The sequence below is a fragment of the Lynx rufus genome, unplaced genomic scaffold (assembly GCF_022079265.1).
Source record: "Lynx rufus isolate CCGP_SWC_20201006 ecotype Redwood Valley unplaced genomic scaffold, mLynRuf1.p SCAF_21, whole genome shotgun sequence".
Lineage (NCBI taxonomy): Eukaryota > Metazoa > Chordata > Mammalia > Carnivora > Felidae > Lynx > Lynx rufus.
Window position 1 is genome coordinate 17,212,245 of NW_025814836.1, and position 14,447 is coordinate 17,226,691.

At 47.3% G+C, this 14,447-nt stretch overlaps 1 protein-coding gene across 2 annotated transcripts in view; it reads right to left on the bottom strand.

The window, feature by feature from the left end:
- The window catches only part of ST8SIA2 (ST8 alpha-N-acetyl-neuraminide alpha-2,8-sialyltransferase 2), a 63,170-nt gene that overhangs the window by 22,109 nt on the left and 26,614 nt on the right, over positions 1-14,447 (bottom strand). Inside the window, exons 2-4 of one of the 2 annotated variants that reach the window (XM_047086842.1) lie at positions 8,276-8,338; positions 4,163-4,291; positions 23-280 (exon numbers count right to left, since the gene is read on the bottom strand). In XM_047086842.1, coding sequence (XP_046942798.1) covers positions 23-280; positions 4,163-4,291; positions 8,276-8,338 — 450 coding nt within the window. The remainder of the gene's footprint in view (positions 1-22; positions 281-4,162; positions 4,292-8,275; positions 8,339-14,447) is intronic. The other variant, XM_047086843.1, reaches the window with a different exon arrangement.

Here is a 14,447-nt window from a genome sequence, read left to right on the forward strand (position 1 = left end):
CCAGAGCCCCTGCAGCCGTTACCTTATGACAAAGCTGTGCGTGTCAATCTCCTGCCCGCAGCCGCTGTTCAGCAAGACCCCCGAGTTGCCCACGATGGCACAAGTCTGGAAGTGCTTGTTCTTCAGCGGAGACGTTCTGGGGAGCAGATCGTAGAGGTTCTGGGACACGTTCATTGTGCTGTCACGGTCGAAGATGTAATGAATAATGTCTCCGGGCTTCAGGGTCCCCTTGAGGACAGAAATGTCCTTTTCAGCGTCCAAGAACTTCAAGATCTGCTTCCTACAAACACCAAATACACATGAAGAAAAGGTCTTCCTGTTGTCCTGTTGCCAGTTGCCCTCTGCCCTGCAACCCGGCTTTCCCAGTCCTGTGTCACCCTGTGGCCTGCTGCAGCCAGCCCCCGGGTGAAGCTGAGTTTGGAGGCCCTCTGAGAATGGGTTCCAGGTGGGGAGTATCAGAAATGACCCAGAGGCAACAACGGGCGTGGCCAGTCTGGTTGCTGTGGTTACGCCCTCTTCCTGTGAGAGGTGATAACTGCCCAGAGAAATGACTCCATTAGGACACACTGTGAGCTCATCACAGAAGGCCCTGGAAGGAAGGGTGACCTACTGCTCTGGTTTGCCCAGGACCTGCGTTTATCACTGGAAATCCCACGTGGCAGGGAACCCGTGTCTCGGATAAACCCAGACAGCGGTCAGCATACATCACACTCTCCTCTCAGTAGGATTCGGGGCCATCATCTGACAGGAGGTCCTGAACCAGGATGGCACCTGTCCCTCACTCCTCAGTGGTCTGTTTTCTTCTCTGCGCAAAGGGTTTCCTATGGGGTGAGTGGGAATGGATACTGTGAGGTGCGTCAGCTGCTCTCCCTTTGAGAGACTGAGCATGCCGCCTGATGTCCCTGAGCCGGTCCATTCCACGAAGTGTGCTGCCTGAACCCACTGCTGTCTAGTTTGGAGTTTGTAAATATTGATACCTGTCTTGCCCCTCCGAGCAAGTTCCTTTGTGCTGTTTCAGAACAAAGGTGAGCAAATGACAGCTCTCTAGGCTCTAGGATGAAAGTTCTAGAATCATCTGGCAAAGTACACAGTTGGAACGGGGGATGGTCAGAAAAAGGATAGATGTACTCTTAGAATCACCTGGGGAGATTTACTGAAACCACTCAGGCCAAGGTAGGGGATCCTAGGTGGTGGGGGGGGGGAGCTGCAGTGACATGAAGAACTGTCTAAATCTCCCAAAAGATCTTTAGAAATGATTCAAGTCGGGGTACCTGCGTGGCTCTGTTGGTTAAGTGTCTGGCTTCAGCTCAGGTCATGATCTCGTGGTTTGTGAGTTTGAGCCCTGCGTTGGGCTGACAGCTCAGAGCCTAGAGCCTGCTTCAGATTCTTTGTCTCCCTCTCTCTGCCCCTCCCCTGCTTGTGCACGCTCTCTCTCCCTCTCTCAAAAATAAATAAACATTAAAAAAAAAAAAAGAAATGATTCAAGTAATAGAAAGAAACTTGGTACCCACACTAGCCTAAATGCACTTCATTTCCTACAGCAAACCCCTATCTAGAATAGATACAATGATGGCAGTCTTCTTTCCCACAGAACACTGGAGGGATAGAGCCTTCCTGCACTTGGCAAAGGTGAGAATTTGCAGGATGGTTGCCCCATTGTGCAGATGGTAACACTGATGCCTGAGAGCCTGTGAGATGTGAGATATTTACAACCTGCAGTGCATCCCAGTAGGGTGCCCACTCAGTCACTCAGGGGACTATAAAGAATTCAGAAGTTCTGGGATCCCACCTGAGAAACCCCAACTCCAAGAGTGGCCCAGGTCCCAGCATGCTTCCCAAAGCTCAGCAGGTGACTCCAGCATGTGCCCAGGGTTGGGAGCCTCTGGAATAGCCAAGGAGTAACTAGAATGCTTGGCAGGGCACCACCTCTCTGCTAGTCTTTCCTGATTAATGACCGGGAACTCTTGCCATCATGCAGGGGAGACACCCTTTGCTGAATAATTTGTATCTCTTGATAGGAAACAGAGGCATTAATTTTGTTTACCACCCTGCCCTTTACCAAGGATTATACAATTTGGCAAACTGACACAGTATGGAAATTGCTACAGCCTCTGCAGTCACTTACCCCACAGTATTTAAAACTAAGGAGAGCGCCCCAGAAAGTCCATAAATAAACACCTCTGTGAGTGAATTAATTTATAGCTAATTATGAGAAATTACTATCAATTATTAAACATCATTCCAAATCACTCCCAGCATCTTTTATTAAGAATAATTTTGGTGATTAATTGAAGGAAGTTAAAGGAAATTCTTTTCCCCCTTGGTGAAGGCACATTGCTCCTGCCCGGGTGGCTGTGTGTAGGCTCCCATGGTCTGGTCTTCTCTGAAAGTGAGATGTGTGTGTGTGTGTGTGTGTGTGTGTGTGTGTGTGTGTGTGTGTAGTGTCCATTTCTCTACGCAGTGGCCGAGAAAGGGCCAGGGAAAGGATTTCACTCATAGGTGGTGCAGTGGGTGAACAGTGCCCACCCGCTAAATATATGTCTGGTCCCTAGCCCTCAGAACCTGTGATGTGGCTTTATTTGCAAAGAGCATCTTTGCAGATGTAATGAAATTAAGGATCTTGAGATGGTCCTGGATTACCTGGCCCTAAATCCAGTGATAAGTGTCTGTACGAGAGGCAGGCTAGGGAAATACACAGACACAGAGAAGAAGACCATGTGACATGGAGGCAGGGATTGGAGTGATGAGGCCACAGGGTGAGAAAGGGCTGGAACCTTCACCTGCCCCACCCCCCCAGCATCTGGAAGGGACAAAGAAGGATCTCCCCAGGGCCTGCAGAGGGAGCATTTGGAACTCTAGCCCCAGAGCTTGGAGAGAATACATTCCCATTGTTTGAAGCCCCCAAGTGGGTGGGAACTGGTTACTGCCACAGCTGTTCTCACTGACTGATCCAAGGGCAAGTGAGGAAGGCCTGCAGCTGGTCCACCCAGGGGGCCCCAGGAGGGGCACTGGTGAGGGTGGCAGATTGGGGGCAGCAGAAGTCCGTTCCTTCAGATGGCTTCTCAGCTGCCATCTGGGTCTCAGGCCTCTCCAGCCCCGACACCCTCTCGTGTCCCCACGCAAAACCTTGAGAGCTACGGGGTGGGGGCATTTCCATTTTGACAATGAGCCTACCTGGAAGGGGCCCCCCTGTCTGTGTGGTGACACTTTGGGTAGCTGGGCCCCCTGTTCTCCCTCCCCATGGTGGAAGGCCTGGGAAGGTTGGCCACCATAGTTGAGGCTTTCCCCGTCTGATCCAGGCGACTGTGCCCACCTCACCACCCGTATCCCCTACCTCCTACTTAGAGCTCCAGAGGCACTGAGCGCGAATAGCGGAAGTCAGCCTGTGTGCAAGCGGGACGCAGCTTGGCGTGCCTGGCAAACCCCTAATTACCGCTCAAAACACATTGCTCCTTTCTCTGCTATCCCTCTCAGCTCCCTTACAAAATGAAGTGTGCTCTCTTCTCAGCACGATCTCTGTATTTCCACCTATTGATGAGAAGCAACACCATCTGTGTACGTCACGTGGCCCCGTCCTGTCTGACATTTGTGTCTCCCTGCTAGCATGTCTGATTCACGTTAGCACCCCGGGCCCCCAGCACGATGCTGGGGTTATACTGACCACCCTCTGCTGGGTCAGTCATGGCTACGTCAAAGTCACGCGGTCCAAGTGCTGGACAAGAGCTGCTCTCTGGCTAAGCAGCCTTCTCCCTTGGCAAACGGGTGTCGTGTCACTCTGGGTCATGCACAGAAAGGGGGCCACGGGTGCCAGACTGGCCCAAGCAGGAGACATATCTTGCCAGAGAAGGACTCCTGCCTGTGGTCTCTAGCCCCCAGGCTCCTGCTGCTGCTGGCCCAAGAGCCTCACTCCTTCCAGACCCAGGACCCTAGCTGGGTGCTCCTGCCCCCTCTCAGGCCCCGGTCGCTGCATACACGTGCTGGCCGGCTCGGCTTGTCTCGGGTTTTTATTTCCAATTGATCGCTTACAGATGACACCTGCCTCGGCGGGAGGTAAACATTTTATTTCTATCCTGACTTCTTTAGATGATGGAGAGTGGCAATTTGCTGGCTTGTGCTGAAGAAGGCCAGGTCTGTCTCTTGTCCTATTGGTAATTACCACTACCTGATCCTTAGAGACAGCGTCTGGTTGTGTCTCCACTTGGCCGAGGCGGGCTGGATGTTGTGCTTAATGCTTTCATTACTTCTGTCAACAACAGCTGGCGACGAGGAACCATTTATTACAACTTCAGCTCTGGATGGGGGGGGAAAAAGAGGAAGAGGGTAGACATGATGTGTTAGCATGCCGATGACAAGTCTAATAGTTTTGTTTTTGCACGGGCTTGGATGTAAACTTCGGGAGAGCAAAATTGAGGTTATTACCTGAGAAGAGAAGGAAGTCTATTTATCCTCTGGAATGCCCGAGCTCTCTCCCTTAGGTATAAGCTCCTTACGCTTTGGAGACAGGGAGGGAGTATTAAAACTATCTTTCTCCCCACCCTCCGCCCCACCGTCTCCTCCCAGGGAGATCTAGCTGTCACTGTCAGAACAGTCATACGTCTTCTCTCGAGTTACTTTTGTGAAACTCCGCAGTTGCATTAGCAGCTGGGTGTTATACGATGGTCTGCAAACTTAATAAAGAGAAAACAAAAGCTCATGCCAGGGGAATGAGATGCAGCCTGTGGCTTCCCCCACCTCCCCCTTATCTTTTTTTTTTTTTTTTTTTAATTTATTTTTGGGACAGAGAGAGACAGAGCATGAATGGGGGAGGGGCAGAGAGAGAGGGAGACACAGAATCGGAAACAGGCTCCAGGCTCCGAGCCATCAGCCCAGAGCCCGACGCGGGGCTCGAACTCACGGACCGCAAGATCGTGACCTGGCTGATGTCGGACGCTTAACCGACTGCGCCACCCAGGCGCCCCCACCTCCCCCTTATCTTATCACTGCCTCGTTTGTACTCTCCGATGCCACCTCACACATCCGCCTTGTTCTAGAGTTATCGGTGTTGGGTCTGTCTCTCCCACTAGGCGGTGAGCAGGGGAGCTCCCTCATTCATTTCTTTATTCCCTGATGGTCTCACATAGCAGGTGCTCGATAAATAACCGTTTGTTGAATTTGAGTTTGAATTTCACCCTGGGGGGAGCCTGGATGTGTGAAGGAGCTGGTTGGCCCTGCCTGCCTCGGGGCAAATCACAATTCTGGCTGCGCATGGTCTTTCCGCCTGACGCTGGAACGCCAGGCATTTCGGACCCACTTGAATTCTGAGGGTTGCAATCTATGCTAGTAGGTTTCTAAGAAACTAGGTTACAATTACATCTCTAAAGGCAGTGTGGTAGCCAGCCTGCCTCTGTCGGATATGTACAAATGCAGAATTTCCTTTGCTGTGGATTCTCCCACTTAAGTGGATTCTCCCACTTAGAATAAGTGGGTTTGTGATGCCAAATTTTGGAGCTCTAAAAAATTCAAACCAGGGGTGCCTGGGTGGCTCAGTCGGTTAGGCGTCCGACTCTTGATTTTAGTTCACGTCGTGATCTCACGGTTGTGGGATTGAGCCTCATGTTGGGCTCCATGCTGACAGCCCAGACTCTGCCTGGGATTCTCTCTCTTCTTCTCTATCTGCCCCTCACCTGCTCGCTCTCTCTCTCTCTCTCTCTGTCTCTCTCTCTTTCCCTCCCTCTCTTTCTGCCCTGCCTCACTTGCACTTGTGCTCGTGCACGTTGTCTCTCAAAATAAATAAATTAAAAAAAAAAAGAATTCAAACCAAACATCTATGCCCTCGGCGTTTATCTCAGAGCACCTAAGTTAAAAAAAAGCTGCAGGCCTTTTAAGGAGGTATACAGTCAATGCTCTATTTTTCTTTTTGTAGGTAGAGAAGTTGGGGGTGCAAATTTTCTCTGCACGTTCTCCCCACACACCTCCATTTCTCTATATTCCTGACTCCTCTGGATGACACAGCTGGCCCTGGATTCAAACATATGTAACTTTTGCAGAGGACTAGAAAAGGAAACCAAAGACCCGACCCTTGGAAATTTTGCCGTTTTCATGAAAGGGAGCAGAAGGCGTAGTGAAAAGATTTCACAGGCTGTGTGACTGTGGGTAAACCACTTTACCTCTCTGAGCTTCAGTTTGCCCACTTATGGAAAGAAGGTGTGGAAGAGGAAGATATCCACCTCTAAGGTTCTGGAATTCAGTGAGGACCATGGTGTCACCTGCACCTGTCACTGACTGCACTCTCATGAGGTTCCAGCAGGAGCTGCTTGTGGCTGTCAACCTTTGGTACAGCCTACTTCTGCACAGGGCACAGGCAGGAGCAGTGACACTTGGGACCACAGCTTCAGCTGTCACACCCCAAGAGCCCAAGCTTCACTGCAGCTTACATCAGACGGTATCTATGATAGAAACACTTGACTACTTGTGATGGGGAGTTGTCTTCTTAAGAGGCTAGCTGATGTTCTCGTCAGTAACAGGTGACTAGAACCTGGCATCTGTGGCCTAAAGTGGACTCAGTCTAAGGTGAAGGTCCTCAGAAACTGGGGCACATTGGGTGACCCCAGGCTATCTCAGGCAAGAGGGATCTGTCATGGCTGCTTGCCCTGGGGATTTGCTTGGAACACTCCAGAAGGAGTTTCCAGGCTTCTCTGGGACAGAGTGTGGTGGAGGCAATAAAGGGAAGGAGATAAACACTGGCGTGGCTGGGGGTAATGTTCTGTTTCTGTCTCCACTTCCAAGTGAAACTTCAGAGGGGACATCGTCTACCACCACCGGCCATGGTCTTCCTGGACTAAACCTGGCTCTGTGGCTATTGAGCTGGGGAACTTGGTCAAGTCACCTCGGGTCTCTCGCCTCTGCCTTCTTCTCTATAACATCGAGGGGATGGATTACGTGACCCCAGGAGCCACTTCAGCTCACTGGTTTACGTGCTGTATGTTGCACCAACACACCTGGATTGGTGGGTTGTTCTAATTGAGTGAGGAAACTGAGGCTCAGAGGGGAGAGATCATTTGCCCACAGCCCCAGCTAACAAGCATGGGGACTGAATCCAGGTCTGCTTGGCTCCCAAGACTTTTCTTCCCGCTTCTCACGCTATTTCAAGAAAGGTTCTTCCACCCTGAATTTACCATGGGGCACAGGGTTCCCCCTCGGGGGACAAGATCTTTTTTCTCCAATAGGGGACATCTTTCCACAGTAGAAGAGAGAGGAACTTAGGGTCGCATGGCCTCCTTTTTTATTTCTGCGTTTTACCAGGCACAGTATAAGCTTCATCTGTAGCTCCCAGGTGGTTAAGCGGTCATTAGATATCCAGAAGCAATGACATCAGGGAGAGAGGGTCAGTTTCCTGAATCATGTGGGGTCAGGGAGGGACACAACTGATAGGTCTAATAGGGTCAAGAGACCTAAAAAAATTTACGGAAGAGCAAATAACAGACCCTGCTCTAAATAATTTTAGGTCTCTCATTCCAAGACTGACCACAAGGAAGTAAAGCAAGACCTTCATTTTCAGTAGTGGTTGTCTATGTTAAGTAACTTGGCATTCCTTTCTCCCTTCTACCGTTCCTTTAGCTGGAGCTCCTAAGACTCTAAGTCAGAGCTATGGAGCAGTTGTCATTAATGGAGAATGAGGACTCAGAGGCATGGGCCAACCATAGCCAGTGGCAAGTGTGAGTCTGTTGGCTTACAAAACATGTGCTCACGCCTCCATACCCAGCTGCCCCTGGCCAGGGAATCATCACAGGAGAAAATGCTTTTTTGAGAGTTTAGATTGTGCATTCAATAATCAAGGTTAACATTACTGAGTGGGCTCCCTAAAAATTTTAAGAGATCTTTGTGAAGTTCCCGAATGTTTTATTTTCTGTCTTAATCTCTTGGACAAGCCACCTACCACAATGAAATGGAGTGAAAGTCCGGATTCTCTTCAGAGCCTCCACCGTTCAGCAAAAATGCCAAGTTTCTGAATAAGCACATTGACGGCTCAAGTGCTCCAAAGAGTGTGGGCTCTTTTCCAGAAAGCAGCGCTTACCCATCTCAGTTTTCCACCTCTGAAGCCTCTAGACCTTGGGCCATTTCATGGGCTCTTCTATCGACAGCTCCTCCCCAAAAGTGATTAGGGAAATGCAAAGCCAAAGTGAAACAAAACAGATCTATTTGCTAAGGAAGAAGGGCACCATCCAGCAAAGAGGAGAAGCAGATTAATAGCTGCCTTACAGCAAAAACAAATGAACACAAAATCTAATTTACAAACCTATTAGATTTGCTATGTAAGCTGTTCACAGCTGATCTGATTGTACCTCTGCCTCCAGAATCCCTGCAAGACAAAGGAAATGCATTATTTATAAACCCAGCTCTTCTTTGTAAAGCCCTCTTCAATCACCAGGAGATCCTGCAGCCCGCCTGGAGAACTACAGAGGGAGAAGGAGATCTTACTTTGGCTTCTCCAGAATGGGTAACATCCTGGCCCAGCTACAAACCCAAGCATTTTTCAGGGAATGAGGCTTCCCAGATCCTCCCTGCCTCCCACTTGAACACTGTTTGAATCCGCACAAAGATTTCCACTTGAGACTCTCATTTGACTCTTGAGACAAACTCCTCTGAGATTAATCTCCGGTGGTTAATCCCACAGGACAGGTACACCTCAGCATGTGCTCTAACATGACTCGTCATGACTCAGCATGTGCTCTAGTATGACTCAGTATCTGTTCTAGCATGACTCATCATGACTCAGCATCTTTCTAGCATGACTCATCATGACTCAGCATGTGCTCTAGTATGACTCAGCATGGCTTGGCATTCACGCTAGCATGATTCAGCCTCTGCCCCTAGTCTTCTCTTGCTCTCACTCACATGTGTTAGGATGGTGTCCATCACATTCTTTCCAAAACTGAGACACCAGAAGTTCAACAGAGGCAGCAGTGATTGAGTCAGTCATTGCCTCCAACCGAATGTAATAATGATTTGCTTTTTGGTGGCAGAAAAAATACTAAGCGGTGTCACTTTGTGGGGGGAGCAGGAGCTGGGGGAATAATGGAGTCCTTTGCTTCTTCTGGCATATCAAGTTTTGGAATAAAAGCTTTCTAAGGCCCTTTCTAGCCCCATGATCCCTTCAGTTCTGGAAAATTCCATCCTCAGGGGACTCTCAGGCCATGAAGTTTCACCCCGCTTTGCGATCATAATGGGCTAGGGAACAGATGAATCCGTCCGTCCCCGGTACCTAGTCCACTTTGCGCTCTGTGTGTGTTTTTAAAAAGTTGTGAGATGAGTTATTTTCATTAAATTAAACAATTTTTCCCCACTGATCTATATAGGCTATGTGGTTTGAAGAGCTATTTCTTCATACTTTTCTCATTTTTTTAAAATTCCATCTAGCTTTTTGGTCAGGGTGTTGGTACAATCCAAAGAAATGATTAAATTACTAGCAAAGCTCTGTGTTTCGAGGGATCCTATGATTTAATGAGAACTCTTCAGGGGATGTTAATGCCTATCTCTATGCTGGCTTTACATCTGAATTTTCTGTCTGCTTTCTTTAGGGTTAGCATATCTGTAGGTATGTGTGTGTGTGTGTGTGTGTGTGTGTGTGTGTGTGTGTGTGTGTGTGTGTCTGTCTGTCTGTGAAAACATACATGACTTTTCCTGATGGACTGAAATGTCTTTTTAGCATTACTTGGCAATGGCAATGTCCTCCTACTTCACAACCAGCCAGACAAGAGGAAGCGTGCTATGTCCTACCCAGAGCCTCCTCCCAGCTCTTCCCTCGGGTCTCAGATTTCATCACTTCCTGTCTGGTTCTTGATTACATGGAATATCATTTGTTCTTCACATTTTAAATCAATGTCTCATATTTCCTTTTTATTCCTCCTGGTTTCTCCCTGGGATGACAGATCTTTGGTCCTTGTAACTCAGGGCTCTGGCCCTGTAACTATAGCTACTCAGGTCAAACCCCAAGGGCTTTCCTGGGTGTACTGCTGTCCACATGTCACTGACCTTTCACACCCCCACCCTGACCCCCGTCCTCAAAATCAGTACTCCTTGTGGGGAGAGGAGACCTGCATGGCCAGATATTAAGTCAAATGCAGTAATTCAAACTGTGGTAATAGCTCAAGACTAGTGAAATGTTAATGGAACAAAAAAGATCATCCAAAAAGGCTACATATAAGAATTGATTTACGACTTTAAAAAATCATGATCAATGAGAAATTCAATAAATGGTTCAGAGTAGTTGGTTAACAACCAGGAGGTGAGGTGGAGGGAAGTCAGTTGAGTGTTGCTCTATTCTACACCGTGAAATAAATTTCAAGTGATTTAACTAGTGTTTCCTAAACTTCAGCCATTCTTATACCCCTATCACCAGTTTGCTGGATTTTGTTTATCACTCACACCATTATCTACTTAAGTTTTAAAATGGACTCATCTTTAAAAACTCCTTATCCTAAGCCATGACATCTGTGAAAATACAGGTTTGATATGATGGTTATATATCTATTTGACAACACAAAATCATTAACACAAAAGTATTTATCAACGGAATTCCTAGAAGCAACTTACATTATCCCCAAGAATACTTATAGCACCCTCTGGGAAAGACTGAATTGAATAGTTACATATTTAAGGAGGGTATCCCGTAAGAAATTGGTAAGAAAATGGAAGAGAATATTTATCATATACTTGTTGAGGTACGAAGAGTGTATATGAAGGACTTTTTACATTCAGAAGGGTAAGAAGAAATCATGAGAGGAAATACAAGACAGATTTGACTTCATAAAAATGTAAAACTCTGCTTGTACAAAAAACAGTCCTCAACAAACTCCATGCACAGTGTCTTTCATGAGATGGAAGCAGGCACCAGGTGAGAGAGCACTGTCTGTATGAACCCTCTGGTTTAATGTGACCCGAGTTTAGAGAGGACCATATGCCAGACAACAGCTGCCCCTGGTCTTTCTCTTCACCTGCCTCCAGGCCAGGTGCTGAGTGGCACCCAGGTTTGCCAACGTGGCACCACACCTCCATGCACTCTTTCTACCAAGCCTTCCTCTACCTCAGGTCTTCCTAGCTTTAGCACTGTTGACATTTGGTTGGGGTATTTCTTTGTTGGCGGGTTCTGGGGTAGGGTGTTTAGCAGCATCCTGGCCTCCATCACTTGCGGCAAGTAGCAGGCCTCCCGCCCTACCCCTTAAGCTTTGACAACCCCAAATGTCTCTGGACATCACCAAATGTCCCCTGGGGCCGTGGGGCCAAATTGTCTCCATTTCAGGATCTCTGCTCTAACTCCTGTTTTCTGCCTGGTGCCCCTGGGAAGATGAATCCCCCACCAGCCAGCCCATCCACATCACCTTCCCATGCTAAACCCCAAGCCAATGCCTGCGCCTTCCTTCTGAACCATCTCCATTTTCATTTCTCCACCATCTTTTCCTTCTCCCAGAGCATTCAATTCTCTTATAGCATTTGTCACCTTAGTTCCGTATTTAATTATATCATGGACTCACAGATGGGAGGCTTTAAAAAAAAAATCTCACTTGTATCATCTAAACTCCTCTTCTTAGAGTTGAAATCAGGGACTAGAGATTTGGTCCTGGTTGCAGCTTTCTTGGCGGCTCACCACACTAGAATGTAAGCCCCTGGAGGGCATGCATTAACCACATCTTTTATTTTCTGTATTCTGATGCTTTGATGTCTGAGGTCTTGTGGACTCTGGAGGGACTGCCCCTCCCAGGGTTAGCCAATTCCTAGGGACAGTAAACAACTCACCTGGGAGTGCAAACCAACCAATCTGGAGCCCACACCCCTGCCACCTCCCTTACTGGAGTCTCATACTCTGGGCTACTATTCCCCTGCCCTAACTACCCCAGAGCTAGGTGTCAGATTCTAAGGACAGCCCTTATGTCCCAGAGCTTGCTGAAATTATTCAAATTAGCTAACCCTCAGCCTGCTTGCCCTGCCTCACTCTTCCTTCTGGTGAGAATGACAGTAAAGGCTCTTGTCCACAGTTTTCCCCATCTTCCTGCCTCCTGAGTGACCTGGCACTCGTCCATGTGGCCCTGCATGGTGCACCATGTCCTCTCCTCTTGGGGTCTAGGAGTATAACCAATATCTTTTTAATGGCAGTTGTCCCCTGATCTGTTGGCCTGACCATATCTAAATAATAATAAAACCTATATTAAGACGGGGGGATCCTGCCTTGTTCACCTTCACAGCCTTACCCAACTGGGGCTCAGTGAATCAAATCTGACTTCAAGATTTAGTGGGACTTTTCTTCCAAAGTCTTCTCTTCAGTGTGCACACTGTGTTCCTGCATATTATTTCCACCTGTACCAGACATAGTTTTACCTCTCACATGTCCATAGAATGGGGCAGACAGACATTCAAAGAAACAGACTGCAGATTTTTGGCTCAACAAGAATCACATGAATTAAGAAGGGATTTTTTTTTTCCTCATTAGGTTTTGCCTTCAATGTTATTAAAATAAGCTTACATTCCTTATGCTAGGGGAATGCTGATATCTGCTTGGGTGAGTGACATAAGAAGGTGATCAAGTGGGAAAGGTTTGCTAAAGATAATTCACAGTGTGCTTAAGTCATAGAAACAAAGGCGCTTAGATCATGCAAAGGAGAAAATATATGGGAAAGCACTCCGCACACATAAAGAACCCTATAAAACAAGGTATAATACTAGTAATAACCACTGTTCATTTGACCCTGCTAAATATTCTCAGCCACAGCGACAATAGAGATTGACTGCTTTAAAGCTCTACATTTTAGCACAGTGGTCTCCCTTCCACCACTGACCTAATACTTCCTCTGAGTACAGTGTATGTGGTCAACTAAGACAATACATCAAAATGGCATATTAAAAAAATACATCATGCACAGTTAGCTCTGTTTTTAGTGAAAAGCAATTAGCAAACCTGAAAACTGCATTTCTGTGTTGCCTCTTCACCCAAGCCCAGTTGTTTCTGGGTAAGGTAACACCCGGCATGTTGGGGTCTTGTAGCTGTGTGAGAATCTCCTGTGTTCTCTGTTTTTCACTGGAGAGTCAGGCTCAGTAAACAAACTGTCAGCTTTAATTAAGAGTCTAGACCCAACTTAAGCAATTGACTAGTCTTGAGAATAAAAGATTAAACTAAAGCATAATTCATGAATTTGCAGACGGTTCTTCCTTCAGAGTTTTGGGAGGATATTAAATGTGTTGTTGTTGTTGTTTTTTAATTTTTCCTTAAAACCACTTGGGGTTCCTACTTGTTGACATCCAAGGGACACACTATAAGTATATGGCTCCACAGACGCATGGTTGGGAGGACAGTCACGAAAGGGATGAATCATTTGGGATCAATCACATGGACCGAGCTAGGGCTTCCCTACAGAGTTCAAGAGCAGGTTTCTTAAAAAATATTTTTATTGTGCTAAAATGTGCTCCCATAAAACTCCAATTTTAACCCTTTTAAAGTGTACAATTCAGTGGCCTTAGTATATTCACAAAATCCTGTAGCCATCAGCACTATTTTTCTCCTCACACAGAAACAGGTTTTTGTTTGTTTTTTTATCACCTCAAACAGAAACTCTGTACCCATTAAACAATATCTCCCCAATCCCTCCTCCTCCCAGCCCTTGGCAACCTCTATTCTACTTCCTTTTTTTCCCCCAAACATTCTTTTAATGTTTATTTATTTTTGAGAGAGAGAGAGAGAGAGAGAGAGAGAGAGAGAGAGAGAGAGAGAAACAGAGCACAAGCAGGGGAGGAACAGAGACAGAGGTGGACACAGAACCCGAAGCAGGCTTCAGGCTCTGAACTGTCAGCACAGAGCCCGACATGGGGCTCGAACTCACAAACTGTGAGATCATGACCTGAGCTGAAGTTAGTCGCTTAACCGACTGAGCCACCCAGGCGCCCCTCTACTTCCTATCTTTGTGAATTTGTCCATTCTAGATATTTTATATGCATGGAATCATATAATATTTGTCCTTTGTATCTGGCTTCTTTCAATTAGTATAATGTTTTCAAGATTCCTCCATGTAGTTGCATGTATCAGAAGCCTGGCTTTTGATGTGGCAGTTGTAAGGAGGCAGAACGTTATTGAGACCAGAGAAGAAAAGACCCCTCCAAAGCGTTCATGTCTTGATCCTTGAGCACCTGTGATTAGAATAGGAGCAGAGGTTCTACTGGTTGACCAGTGTTTGAATGGCTCGGGGGCTCTCTTGCCCAGGAGCTTCCTGAGTTTGTTGCCAGAAAATTAAGCTTTGCTGTCCATCTCCTCCTCCATGGAGCTCGTTGTACTTGGCCAAGTGCTCAGATGGGCAAGGGGCCTGGCCTTGTTGATCCACTGCAGATCATCACTATGAGTCTGGCAATAAAAGTATCTTCAGTTGCCCTAGCACAGTGGGAAACATGGCACCCCATCCTTTGGGCTAAGCCAATTTGCATTCCTG